Genomic DNA, 14,796 nt, shown 5'->3' on the forward strand with positions numbered 1-14,796 from the left:
ATTGCATCGTAAAGCAGACATATAAATGATAGTAGTGCAATTATATCCCATCATAACTGAGGAGATACCTTGATAGTCTCAGCTAGTTTCTCGTCAATGCTAGACTTTGTATTGCATACAGAATTTAGGCAAGTGAAACGCAATAGGAAATGATAATTGTAAAAAATTGTGCTTTGGACGCTCAAAGAATAATTCACCTTTTGTAGAAATATCCTGCAATAAAAATTAAGCAAATAGAGGGAGCTGATATCTATTATTTTTTTTAATTAAAGAAGATTCTGTGCTCTCTGTGTTTCATCAAGTAGAAGTTATGTATCTCAAACCTGGTCCTTCAGAAATGAATGTGGGTGTCAGTGGAAGCAAACTTTACGGTGGTCCTAAATAACTGCAGTGCGTCATTGTAAAAAGAGAGGAAAATATATATATTTATAAACACATGCTTTCTGAGGTGTTGAGTATATAATTGTGTACTGTGCCTAAAACCCTTCTACTTCCTGTAAGCATTGTTTTTTTCTGTGCAATTTGATAATAATAAATAATAATAATAATAATAATAATAATAATAATACTATCTGCATATTGAATATACAGTATGTACACTTAAGCCTTGATACATGTGACTGCTTATGTAGGTCAAGTTGATTTACTCTGAAGAGTGAATGGCTCATGTGAAGATGGTCCTAAAAAGCCCTTCTGATGAAACAGGAATACAATATGTCATGCACATACATTAGATTATTAACATATGTGGTATGTTAGCTGAATTCTAGAGTTTTAGATGGTAAAAGCCGTTGCATCAACGATGAGAATCTCAGTGAATTATTAAGATGCATTCATTCTTGTGAGTGCTGTATTATGTGTAATGTGATCAGATATATTATATTAACACAAAAGAGCCAATTGTTGGCTTTGCAAAGTGTGGATGAAGCTTTTAGTATTTAAGCAAAGACATTTATTTAACTAGTCTTATGACTAGAAGTTGTACATATTCCTAATTTATGTGGAAGTGTATGACATTTATATCTCGCAGTTTCTTTGCAATTGGCTGAGAAATAAGCAGTGGATACAAGCATTAACTTAACTTTACCACCAGAGGTCCCCCTCCATATACATATATATAGGACTGCTATACACATGCATATTTTAGCTGTTAATGCCAAAAGATGATGAGATAATTTACTGGGCTTATTAGGAACATTGATATAGTCCAGCCACCTCTACAATTACCATTACACCACTGAGTAGCAGTGAAGTGTGAAATGTGAATTACACCACGGATGTGTAAAAAAGTTTGGGGTGGTTTATTTTAGTGCTTATATCACTCAGAATTACATTCAGGGCACATGCTGAGGTTACATTTAATTTTGCAATTAATCTATACATCTATTGTCTTTGGAAATCATACAGTAAATCTACTAAATTAGGTGTTTTTTATGTTTTGCAGTCCACTTGGAACCCTGAATAACAAGGCATGATGTGTTTATTTAAATATAATTCCCAATGGCAATTATTAGTTTAAAAACATTATGTACAACATCTAGTTATAAGAGTATAGTTTCTGCAAAAAACAGGATAGTCAACCATCATCAGTGGCAGTTTGGTATTGGTAATAAATACCAGCCTGAGACGGGAGCGATGCATCTGTCCTTTTCTGGAGTAACCTACACATCTTAAATATGAGTGAATCTCCTAATATCTGGTTATGCTTCAAACTATATGTCCAGGTTTGTCAAATTGTTCAGAAAGAAGAATTTTAACTAATTTCTTTGGGGTAAAAATAAATAAATCATATTTGATAACAATCACAGTTTCGGGTTAATATTGAGGGTTATTGATTTTGCCCCCAAATATAAAATAAACAAACCAGTTACTGTAAAAAAAATACTTCCAGCATTTATACATTCACAGCTGTGACAAAAGATGCATATAGTCTGTTGATGTGCAAGTATGTGCTTGTCATGCATGAGCTTAGCATCACTGTTGCGTACAGATATGTGATCAGCTATACCGAGAGCCAAGATATGAAATATAGATAGTAGTATAGATAGTTGCTGTAAAAAATAATTGTGAATAAAGAACATTTTAAAAAGGCTACTGGATAAACAAGGAGAGAACGTTTTCATTTTCCTTGGGAGACTAGGTTGACTCTGCTAGAAACAATTGTGCCTTTGAGGAAACATTTGGTTAAACTGGAATGACAGCTGACAGACAGCTGCAGAGACAGAGGATTTACAGACTTGGTTTTCTGTCACTCTCTGCACTCTTTGGCCAGAGGGGGGAAGCCAGGTTTATCAGAGAGGAAACCCTGGGAAGCTACTCATGTTAAGTATTTTGAGTTATAATGATAGCGTTGCTATGCTACAGTTTTGTATGCTAATATACTCTGCCTTCACAGGTGTGTAATTTGTCTACAATGAGAGCTGAATTAGCCCATGTGTGTCTGGGACAGACACTTCTGGGGCTCTGATCACACATGGGCTGGTTCAGCGCTGTCAGGTGGGAAATGTGACTTCCAGTGTGAAAGCACAGATTTGGGAACAAGGTCAGGGTGGGGGGAGGGGTGAGGGGAGGTGGCGTGCGGTGACTGCACTGCTGCACTGGTTTTTTGTTACCAGTGGGCGTGCAGCTGTAGAAAGCGGCCCTGAGTTGTCGCGTGGCGCTGGGAGCAGGGAGCTCTTCCCGAGGGGGCAGCAGTGAGGTGAAGGCTCCTCTCTTGAATCTTCCTTCTCCTTCTGCTCCTCTGCCTGTGTTCGTGTCTCCTCTTCCTCCAGCTCAGCAGGCTTCTGCTCTTTCTTTCTCTCTCTTTCAAGGTACTCTGCTCTTGTTCTCTTCTTCGCCCCAGGTGTGGCCAGAGAAGGTGCTGGCTGGCTTTGGAGAGGTGAGGGCTGCTGCTGCCCCCTGGTGGCGCCCTGGTCCCTGTGCTCCATGACCTCCTAGTCCGACCCGGCCGACAGCACAGGCTTCCTGCAGAGGAGCAGGGGGAACATTTCAAGAGAGGAAACACTACCAAAAAAAATTAGCAAAAGAGTAAGTGAGTTTACCAGAGTAAGAAAGAGAAACACTTTTCTATCTCACCTATGTCTGTGGTAGTGATCATTCTATCAACTCTTGAGTCTCAGAAAACTAAAGAAAAGACACAGAGGCAAAACAGTTTTCATTAATAATGCAGCCAAAATGTTGAGAAAATCAGCAGTTCTGTGTTTGTCTTACTTGTTGGCTGGAGTTAGCTGAGGGTGGGGTGATCACACTTTGGTCCAGTAAGGGGTTAACAGGGGCAGAACAGGGGAGATGTGTAGCACGCCAGTAAATGTCCAGGTACTCTGCAAGATGCTCACATGCATCCTCCAGCTGATTCTCATCCAGGATGACATCAAACATCTCCTAAGGAGTCAAAGATAGGAATATGAGAGATGAGAACGGAATTACACCACTTAGTGTCCATAAAGATCACTGTATGTATAACAATTATTTTTGCAAGAATCCTTTACTGAGCCTTTTAATTATATATTTATAGAATTTTAGGCCGAGTGACATACAGGTGGACACTGTGCTAGCTTGTCCCCTGCCATCATCTGGACGTTGAGGTGTTTGCTTTGTGACTTCCCTCGAGATTTAATCAGCCTCTGAAGGACCTGTGAGATGAGCCAGAGACAATGAGAGTCAAGCCGTTAAAAAAAAAGACAAATCCAAGAAGTGAAGGTTATCAAATGCACGGTTCTAATGTAATTTCAAATCACATTGGAGAAGCTGGAACCAGCAAATGTTTTGAGTTGCTTGAATTAACAACAACAAACAAATGATTAAATGATTAATCAATTAACTAAATTGTTGATTAATTTTCTATCGGTCAATTTATTGATCATTCCACTGATTCAGCTGTTTTGATTTTTAATAATACTCAACAACAATAGAAGTATTTAAAAAAAAATATTAAGGGTAATGCTCTACTTTAGGCGAGGAGACTTTGACGTAGACAATGATGGGAGCCAGAGATGTTTTGAGGAGCTGTGCTGGGTGATTGATAGTGTCTGCATCCAGGACGACCAGCTGGAGAGACTTGGCCAGCTCAAAGATCCTCTCTATCTCACTCTGAACCTCCGCTGTCCACAAACCACAGAAAGACGGGGAGTTGTATGAGATCATTTACTTGAATAAAGTACAGACTTAACTTTAAAGAGAGCGGAGGCATCTATTATTAGCAGGTATTAATCTTTATTTAGCAACAAAAGATCACACACAACTTTCTCGCACTCACCCAGACTGGAGCGCGTGTTGGATCTCTCCATTATGGCCTTCTTGTTCAGCACCGAGCGCTTCGCCAGTGATAGATCAGCAGTCACCCGAGTAATAGAGATCCTAAAGAAGAAGCGTCTTATCACATCACATCCACAACTGTTCCATTTCAAAAGACGAGATGAACTTGTACACTCTTGCAGCTAAAAATAAATCATCATCACCATGTGTCCTATCGACCATGAAACGGGATAGGCAGAATCCCGGGAACAGCTCTGTAGCTCGGTCAGAGTGTTACTGTACACTGAGCTGCAGCTGTAGAAGAGCAACACAGACAGACGTACCCACCTGCCATCAAATCTGTGCTTTAGGAAGTCAAACAAGGCTTTCTGCATCATGTCTGTTACCTAGGAGACAAATAAGACAGAGGGGAGAGAAGTAAGGAGAGACTGGTGTTATGAAATATATACCTATGCACACACACTTAGCCCGACATTATTACTTATATTTCTCCCTCACTTTTGAGTTTGGCAACACTTTAGTTTAAGTCGCCTTATTTAGCATCTACCAGCCCCCGCACAGGAAGAGTTATTTAGTAAATAAAAATTGTTATTATACTTATATCTGCTAACAACCACATTATAGTGTTATAAATTACGTCTCAAATGTTTATATGAGGCTTAATATAAAGTGTCACCTTGATTGTTGATTGTAAGGCAGAACTAATATTTGTGATATTAACACTTTGTCAAAATGGTTATATTGTTTACATGCAGTCACATTTGACAGAAAAGACTAAGGGTAATGATATTATTTAATTGTTAAAAAAATGACATTCCTTATGAGGGAAGATGAAGTAAGTCAGCACAGACGGAAAGGAGCACCAAGAAACCAACTTCCTCCTCAAAAATGTGATTTGCTAGTTGTTTCTTCACTTGGATGTTTGAGCTTCACTGAACAGGATGATGTATGTGCAGAGTTTCACACTACACAGCTGTTTTCAGGTTCATCTGCATTGAATCTCACTTTAACCCATGGATGTTCCAGTAGGATATGTGACATAACCGTAGACTGTATGGATAACAACTAGTCTACATGGTCTGGAGCCAATCATGGTCCATTAGAGAGGCGAAGTCCAACCTCACCTGGGGAACCACCATGGGACTTTGTTTTAAAAAAGAATATGTTTGGTAGGTAAAGGCGAGAGCCATATCATTTTTTTATTCCGTTTGAATTTGCCATTAGTTACACATATGATGTTTGTCAAAATAAAAGATAATTTTGAACGCCAAGAAAGCTTTTTACCATATAACTGTTGAAGCATTAATTGTAATTAGAAAGACTACACCTCCTAAAGTCGCACGAGTGAAGTCACTCGCTGAAGCTAAGATGCATGTGTGAACCGAGATGAGACTTTACTCACACATACAACAAGTCTTGCACACATCTTACATCATGTGCACATCCGGTAAGATAACATCACATTTGTGCAGGGAGTTTGGTGAAGTTACCCACCTAGCTGTCAAGTCAAGCTGGGGACACTGGAAGGGGAGGGAATTTGCCTCTCTAAATGTTATTTACTAGTTGTGTTGTGGAAACTGGAAGCCCCCCTGCTCACACACTGAGAAAAACTTACTGGTGAAGTAGGAGACATCCCTTTTCCAGTAGTTAGACTTTTGAAATTAACATAATTTGCATATTCATAGAGCATTGCTATTTTTGTGTATGGAAAAACCATATAAGATAAGCAGAGCTTATTGTTTTCCATTATAAGGGGAAAGGATATCTATGGATGACATGGAGAGAAAGAGTGTGGATTTGCATGTGCACTGTAGGAAAGGGAAGTGAAGCAGTCTATTTTCAAACAGTCCTGAAAAATGAATGGCCTTAAGGACAAGGAACGAAGTGTACAGAGGTTTCCATGATGTGACAGAGACATAGAGGAACAGCAATGAGAGGGGGAAGAGAGAGAGAGAGACAGAGAGAGAGAGAGAACAATGGTTCTCTGAAAATAATGCTATGCACGAGAGAGAAAAGGCAGAGAAAAAGAGAACGAAAGTGGAAGAGAGAGGGAGGCAGGCTGGCGTTCACCACTGGAGCATCCCCAAAGCACATCACCAGAGCGATGCATAAATATTTCACACACACACACACATAACAAACGGCTTGGCACACAGCCTGAGCCGCCATAGAGGAGAGAGCGAGGCAGAGCGAAAATGTAAAAGCACAGAGACATTGTGTTCAATTACATGCCTCACAATTCAGCATATACATCCGCAGATTCATTCGAGAATTGACATATTCTAAGATCAATCGAGTTTAACTGTGATGTGTTTTCATTCATCTCATCCCATATGTGAGAGTTCAGGAGACTATCACATACAGTAGCTAATGTAAAGAGGAACGCATGCTGTTCTGCATCACTCAAAATGGATCTAAGAATCCTGTTGTGTGTGCTATAATTTAATCAGGATGTTACTGCAGTGTTTAGTATCAGTGTTAATAGGATGATGGAGGCAAGAGTGATTCCCTTTAGATCAAACCAGGCAAGTCCATACTGGACCAGACAACACTGCTCAGATTAAAATTGAACACACAATGATAGCAGAAGAAGAAAAGACCAGCGACTGAGCTGTGTCACATATATGGCTGGTATTAATAGTAATCAAAGTGTAAATAATGGTAAACATCCATCTTAAATTACCACAGCATGAAGGGATACATTAAAACTGATTATTTGTCCTAATCAAAAAGACTACATGGTAGTGGCTCTGTGAGGATGTACTTAGGCACAGCAGTTGAACTAAATGCTAATACCAAAATTGAGAGGGTTTGGTCATAAATCAAATTACTGGACAAATTAAAATCTTGACCTGATGTTGGCGCAAGAGTAAAAGGGACCATAAATGTGTTTACAAAATTCTATAGCAATCCATCCAATAGTTGTCAAAGCATTTTACTTCACCAACCATAAATGTCAACTTTGAAAAGTGAGGGGACCACCAAAGTCACTGGGATTAACCACGCACCAGGGATGTTTGTTCATGGCATTTCATCTAACTGATAGATATTTCAATCTGCACTAAATGAAAGGTTGACTGATCAACATCGCCATCCCTTGAGCAATGCAAGATGCAAGCATATAGCTAAAACGTATTGAAGTAGGTGGTATGAATTGTTCTACAGTAAGAAAATAACCATATATCCCAGGCAACATCAATGTACTCCAAACATGAGACAAGACTTGAATAAGGAGAACCAAACGGAACATCAGTTTTGATGGTTGTCTCACCTCATAGCCTTTCAGCGAAGGCCCCACCAACACCACCGGTCGCATCGAGGGGACCACATCGTACGGAGGAACATGTTCAGTCTGCACAGGCCACAAGCACAGACAGGGTTTGGAGGTGGAATATATATACCATGTTGAAGTGAATTTACTGTAATGGCACATGCATTTAGCTAACACATAGTAGCTGCTCTGCATGTACAGAGCCATAAAAATACATCAAGTGTAGCAGTGTAATTGAGGGTGTTCTTGAATAATTAATAAGGAAGAGGCCCAATGGAAAACATACCTGTTTCTGCTTCTGTTTGGCTTTCAGAATAAACAAAACGATCATTAAACAAGGAGGATAAAGCTAATAAGTTTCAATAAATAATTTCTTTAGGAGAAAATGTTTCACTTTCAGGGCTCCTTAAGAGTGTATTAACTAACATACATGCCATGCGGGACTGAAAAAAAAAGTACAGTTACATTGTGGCCCTTCAAGAAAGTATCCTTTCTTAATTTGTTTGTACATTTTGCAGGGAAACTTACAAACTATGTTTCCAAAGTCAAACACACACATTTCTTCTTAAAGTGAACCTTTTAGCCCAGGAGTAGCCCTGTATGTAAATCTGACCCTGTGAGTTAGAGCAGACAGACACAGCAGCAGTCTCCTGCAGTCCCACTTACCTGCAGATGGCGGGGTGGACCTCCAGCCTCCAGATGAAGCGTTCCCTCCTTTCCTGTGGAGCAACATAATGCAAAAGCTTCATTATGCGTGAATCCCCTCAGGTGGCAATTTAGAAAGAACGACTTTCCAAACAGAGCACATGAGCAAGAACTAGTTACGTCAAAACCAAGAAAAAAAACAAGTTTCAAAGAGTGTGTGAGACAGGAAAGCTGGTGGAATTAGGGCAACTAAGAAAGACAGATACAAAGTCAAGTAGTAATAACAGAGGCCCTGTCCCAATCTCATCACTCAGTGACACATGGACACAGCGTGTTTCCGCAAAGTCTGTGTGGACTAAGGGGTGTCCCACTGTCAAATCTTCGCGTGTTTGAAGGCTTTTGTGCAGAACATTGCAGAACACTTTCCGTAAATCTGCATTTCTGTAGACTTTGTCCAAAGGAATTACCCACAATTCATAGAAATGTTGCGTTAAACACAGGGTTACCAGTTGTAGCAGGAGACATAAAAAAAAGGGAAAACAAAAAGAACAGCACGTGGGTGTTAAGCCTGGCTTGTTTTATTTACACAAAAACAGGATTAAAGACAGATGATAAAAACATATGAAAGCATACTATGTTATTTGTCAACCATTTCTTTTCATTTTGTTATTGAAGAAGTTTTGACAAAAGCAAATAAATATATGATTTGAAAATTACCTCCTATAGAAAGAGCCTCTAGCGTTCATTGAATAAAAAACATTTTATGTCAAACCCACAATTTGACATACAATTTTCCACGTTGTCATGGTAACGTGATATGATGCAGCAAAGTGCTGTTCCATTCGTATTTAAAACCGTTTCAAGCCCTTACAGTCCCTCACACTCAACCATTTACCAAGTGACGTCAGTTAAGTCCCTGAGGGTTCAGGGTTTAAGGCCTTAAGGGGGACATTGGGATTCGGCCAGACATCGATCAGAGCTGTGTGACCTCTGACCTTGCTGCTGCTTTCTGCTCTTGTTTGATCCTCATGGCCTCAAGTTTGACAGGGCTGGGGATGAAAGTGATGTCCGCACCTTCCTTCACCAGCCGACCGATCCACCAATCATTGTTGTATTTCTGCATGAAAGTGAAACACACCTTTTACAACTCAGGAGTTATGCTTGACATGGATCATGATTAATGATGAAAGTCTTGCATGTGACACGTTAATCCTAATGCCAAAGGCCTCTCACCTCTTTTATGTGCAGGAAGTCTTTAGTTTCAAAGTTAATAGCGGCACCTTGGACTGGACAATCTTCATCAAGGGCCCCACAGTAACTCACATTGGTTTTCACTGCAAATGCTACTGGTTTGGCCTGTTAACAGACAAAAAAGTAAGAAATATGCAATTTAGATATGACAATAGTAGCATTGCCTCAATGCTCAACTAAATCTTTAAGTGAGGTTCTATAGATAAAGGAAGTTAAATCCATTTTATTTATGTAGCCCAAAATTACTAAATTGTCTCAAGGGTCAGTAGACCTTTATGGATCTAAGATTAAAAATGGCAATCTAAAGCAACCTCTGAGTTTTAACATTACTCAGCTGTTTAAAAACTGCTCCTCAGGAAATGAAGGTGAATTTAAAGACGAGCAATGACATTTCTCACCTTGGCTCTCTCTAGCTGCAGTTGAGCCTGGCGCTCGGCTTCACGCCGAGACGCCTCCTGGTCCTCCTCCAGGGACAGGTCGGAATCCGAGGGTCGACTAGTGTAGGAATCGGCTGAACCCTGAAAGAAAGGAGGACAGGAGTGGAGAGAAATAACTGTTACAGTCCAGGCAGAGAGGAGATAAATCAACCAGAGCGCCGTACCTAACACCTCGTAGCAGCTGTTGCTACTTGCTCAGAATTACTCATGATATAGTAAATGTAAAAGTAGCTCAGATGGAGCTCCGAACAGTATATCTCCCTTTGTGTCCTCCTCCTTGTTCAACCTGTCTCTGAATCTGCTGGTCCTTTCCTGAAGCCATGTGATCTCATTAGCAATGACCAGCAAGTTCCTGCAGCTTTCGAAAGCAGTCGTCTCAGGGGAACATGAGTGTGAGTACTGCAACAACACCAACAACCAGCACAGTGCTTCTAGTCTATTTATCTACTCAGCCAGGCCACCAGGTTTATGTAAAGATCCAGAAAAAACCCACTAAGACACAACTCTGACAAAAGTACTGATATTACAGGATAATGCTACAATATCCACCTTTTGATCAATGTTCTAGACTTCATATTGGTCTGTATCAACAAAAGATCTGGTGTAGGAGTTGTGTCACTACAGAAATCAATCAGTAGAATCAATATATCCACATGATGTAATTTATGTCAGAATACAAAAAAATGTATGTGTTAATTCGCAGCCGAGTCTCATGGCACTTCGTGATATAGTCACAAAATGTATATCTGGTGATTTGTGAACAAGAATTTTCAAAAAGTGTTTGCATGTTGCTCAGCACAAAAAAATTAAAATAGAAAGTAAATTAGGATCCTTATTAATGTTGGACACACAAATATAACAAATCCGTGTTACCATAAAACTGTCAGAGGTAGTGAAGTAGTATTAAACTTTGACAAAGACCACTTATTGTGGGTGGGTTTGGTGGTGCATGGGTCCAACAAATACAGAACTTTCAAACACAAAACTAGTCTTTGAGTGTTTATCTCAACCTTACTTAGGGTTTTTTTGGTGCATAATGTCGTCCAGACTTTTGTGGTGAATGCACAAAAGAAACATCCAATTGAAATACATTTGTTTAAAAGTTGTGCTGATCAACATGAAAAAAAGGAATAGTTGTGTCCATGTGTACAAATCATTAGATTGAAATTTCATGACTACTTCGCAAACTGCCGTGACTGTGTTGTAATTTGATATTTAAAGGTCTTGTGTGTCGGATTATAACTTCTCCCAAGCACCAAGCGTGGAGGACACTTTGTAAGTTTATTTTTGACAAATAATCATTAGAGTCTTCCTGCTGCCTCCATAACTGATGACCTATGTTTGGGTGCAACCCTCTTGGAAAGCAATTACCAAATAACACAAACATCACATCTTTGAACACATTGACAAAAGCAACCTCTTTTCTATGGAACACTGTAATGGAAAACCCGCTGCCCTCTTTAATAAACATGTAAACTTCCCTGCTGATAAAACTCTCACAAAGCTCACCTCACTAGATCCTACATGTTTCCTCTCTCTCATCAGCATCCTGCTCTTCCCCGGTGGCTGCAGTCCCAGCTGGGTTCAGGGCTGGAAGCCTCCTCACATACCAGACAGAAGCGCCCATATAAGATAAATATAGCTCTACAACGTCATCCTCCTCTTACCTTTTTTTCCCTACCTGTCTCTTCCCTCCTGCCCACAATTTCCATCTCTCCTTTGCTTTTTCCCATGCCACAAAAAAACAACAACTACATTTTTTAGCTGAATCCAGTGCAGAGTTTGTGGATTTCATTTGAATATCAAAGGCTGCCAGAGGTGGAGCAGAATCTGAAGATCCGCCAGCAGAAGAAACAAAACCTAATTAAAGCACATGGAGCTCTGCAGATGGAAGGATTAAGGGGATTTATATTCTGAAGTGCAGACAGTCTCTTTAGTGCAAAATATCTATACATTGTCTTCAACTGCAGTTTACTAAACACACTTCTATAATGTTACAAATTATGGTTTTGATTAAGTTAACATTCCTGCATAGATAACAAAAAGAAAACTAAAACCCATTCCCTTAAACTTTAAGCACAGGAGTGCCAGTCTTTTTTTCTTTGTTACTGTCCAGATCCCCAAATCCTTTGTTACAGCATCACACCGCTTTGCTTACTGTAACATTGCATGCATTCCAAACAAGCTTCAATAGTGAAAAATTCTCTGATTTTCTTTGTCTTGTTTTTTGCTTTTGAGTTTCAAATGCAGATGCAAGGCATCAGATATTCAGGATAACAGGTTTACATGTTTGAACCATATTGTTCTCAAAGATATCACAGTCTCCACTCCTGACAGCAGTGTAGGAATTGACAGACAAATATTGTACTGTATTGATAACATCACCTTATGTGTAACAAGTCACCAGTAGTAGTGTATCGCTTCCTGGCGCCCCACTACTGACATTACATGCCACTTTTTTTTAAAGATTAACTGTCTGAGCATTTAGTACAAAGAGTGACAGAAAAGTCGGGGTTTCATTTAATGGCTGTGAGTTGTGAAATGTGTAAAAGATTTGTGGGAAGTTTCACAGAATCTCAAAATGATGAGGCCTCTGCTGGTATTGCTCATTCTCTCTTCTCCTTAGAGCCTTTAAACTGTTTGATAAATGCCTGATATTCCAATAATATAGCTAATAACTATGTAGAATGTCAACTCATTAGTAAAGCTGACACATGCCTCTGGACTTTACTGTTTCTCAGTCAGAGCCATGTGAATGAGAAAGCCAAATGTATAAATGTACCTTTATGTTTATTGAATATTCCAAAGTTTATCTGAAGTTAATATGAGGCTTCATAGTTTGTTAATCAAGTGGATCCTTCCAAAGTCATTTTAGTACACGTGCCCTCTTTGTGTTTCCACACGCAGTCTTTCCTTGCAGAGCTGCAGTGGACAGATAGTAGTAGTATAATTACTTTAAATAATAAAAAGACAGGACATAAGACTTAAACAAATCACCATTCAAAATCCATGACATTCAACAGATGGGCCAACTTCAATGTAAAGCTGTAAAGTAACCTATAAGGAGTAGAGATAGAGAGACAATCTGTATATGTGCTGTACTGTATGTCAAGAGGAGATGAGAAGAAAGAGGGAGGGAAGAGAGGAGTGGGGAAATGCTGGCAAAGTGAGTGAACAGGAATAGACTTCTGCTGAGACAAGAGTGAGAGGGGAGGGGAGAAGACAAAAACAGAAAGAGGATGTCTCAGAGCAGACAGACAGGGGACTCGTGAATGAAGAGACTGAGTTTGCATGCAGAGTGATTAAACAAAGAGGGGATTATCAACAGCGTACCTTGTTACAGATGAGTCCTGTAGCGCTCGAGTCGGAGGCAGACATGATTCTGCTGCCAGCGCTCTCTTCTCCCCCATTGCACAGAGAAGGCGGAACCCTCCTCCCCTCAGCCCGTGGTTACAGGGGGGAGAGAGAGGGAGGCGCGCTCAGCCTAAGTGCTTCACAGCTGACGTTGCTGCGCTGCCTCAACAGCCATTTCTTATACAAAATTGATGCCCTGACTGCAGCACTGGTGTGTACACACTGGCATACTGGTACAGTACAGTGGGTTTTTTCTTCAGCTTCAAGCCAGCATCCATGCAAGAAAAGGAGCTTTTCTCTGGTTTCATGCATCCTCTCTCCTCTCCTCTCCTCTCCTCTCCCCTCCCCTGAGTCGCCCCACCACGCCAAAAATCTTCATGTATCCCTTTCCAGCATCACATTAATACATTCTGTTTATATCTCTTATGTTTTGCTTTAAGAGAGACTGAAAACATGACATAAAATCAACCAGGCTGGTCCGGTGTTTACTCTCACACTGCAGAGTATCATTCCTCACTGGCCCAGATAGAACTTCAACAGACAACTGAGTCTGTAATTGTCATTCCTCTGCCATCTTTTTCATTTAAAGGGGACCGCCACAAAAAGGGTGTGAAGTTAGCCGAGGACCCGGGAGACGGAATGAGAAGAGGACATGAATGGAGAAATTAAAAGAGGGAGAGGAGAGGAAGGGCTGTGCCCGCCTGCCTGTCTGCCTGCCCTGCACCATCCTCCTGACAGGAAGGTGATGCATGAGCCTACAGAACAAAAATGCAGCGGTGAGTCAGCAAGCGGCCATCTAGAGTCCATCAGATGTCTTAATCAGCCAGCAGAGAGGTCTCTTTTGTAGGAGAGAAGCCTCGTCGTTCCTGGCAAGCCGGGTTCTGCATGTCTTCTCTCCACGCTGCCTCAGGCACTGAGGACCCTACTTTAGCATCCATTATGCTGGCAGCATGCACTCTCTCACCCTCATTCAACTTTGGCTGCTTAAGAATTAAGTGCACTCCATCGGGGCTTTCAGTAGAAAAAAATGTCTCGGGGCTATTTTCTTCACATGGCTTTTTGAAATTATAGGGAAGCTAGCATATAAACGCATGCACACACATGTTATTGTAGACAAAGCAACTACCATCCTCGGATTCCTCTCGAGCTGAGAAGATAGGGTGACTATTTTCGTCATTAGTGTTGTGCATGAAGCAGCCATTGAGTAACAGCTTTTCAAACAGCAGGAGAGGAATGCAAAGATAAAGAGGGAGCGAAAACTCAAGGAACAAAAAGAGAGCCAGAAACAGAAAGAAGGGAGGAAACATACCTGAATAGCAAATTAGATTGATGGAGCGAGACAGAGAGAATTTAAACACTGAGACTCTGAGTTTTATAAATGTGTATCATGTCATGTGTGTTAACTGTTTAAAATCCTAAACTTGAATTGAAGAGAGGCTGACAGGATGATGAAGTCAAGGGTAAAAAGGTGAAAGAGCGTGAAGAAAACAGAGGTACAAAAAAGAAAAAGGCAGAGGGAGGTAGACAGCCACTACATTAGAACAATAGGACCAGAGATTAACAGGAGAATCTTTTCTTTTTTGT

The 14,796-nt window shown here is 40.4% G+C and overlaps 1 protein-coding gene across 1 annotated transcript; it reads right to left on the reverse strand.

The window, feature by feature from the left end:
- Positions 1–3,093: 3,093 nt before the first annotated feature.
- Positions 3,094–13,236, reverse strand: cacnb3b (calcium channel, voltage-dependent, beta 3b). Its single transcript, XM_054608862.1, has 13 exons — positions 13,192–13,236; positions 9,820–9,939; positions 9,404–9,526; positions 9,166–9,287; positions 8,192–8,244; positions 7,812–7,831; positions 7,526–7,606; positions 4,582–4,640; positions 4,256–4,356; positions 3,949–4,100; positions 3,537–3,632; positions 3,211–3,381; positions 3,094–3,123 (listed from the first exon to the last, which is right to left on the reverse strand). The coding sequence occupies exons 1-13, from the start codon at positions 13,234–13,236 to the stop codon at positions 3,094–3,096; spliced, it is 1,173 nt and encodes a 390-aa protein (XP_054464837.1).
- Between the last annotated feature and the right edge of the window lie 1,560 nt (positions 13,237–14,796).

This window comes from Anoplopoma fimbria, chromosome 12 (assembly GCF_027596085.1).
Source record: "Anoplopoma fimbria isolate UVic2021 breed Golden Eagle Sablefish chromosome 12, Afim_UVic_2022, whole genome shotgun sequence".
Taxonomy (NCBI): Eukaryota; Metazoa; Chordata; class Actinopteri; order Perciformes; family Anoplopomatidae; genus Anoplopoma; species Anoplopoma fimbria.

Coding starts and splice junctions, on each gene's coding strand:
- cacnb3b (XM_054608862.1), bottom strand. CDS start 13,236: ATGTCTGCCTCCGACTCGAGCGCTACAGGACTCATCTGTAACAAG. Junction 4,641..7,525: donor CTTCGCTGAAAGGCTATGAG/GTGAGACAACCA, acceptor TTTGTCTCCTAG/GTAACAGACATGATGCAGAA. Junction 4,101..4,255: donor CAACACGCGCTCCAGTCTGG/GTGAGTGCGAGA, acceptor GTTTGTGGACAG/CGGAGGTTCAGAGTGAGATA.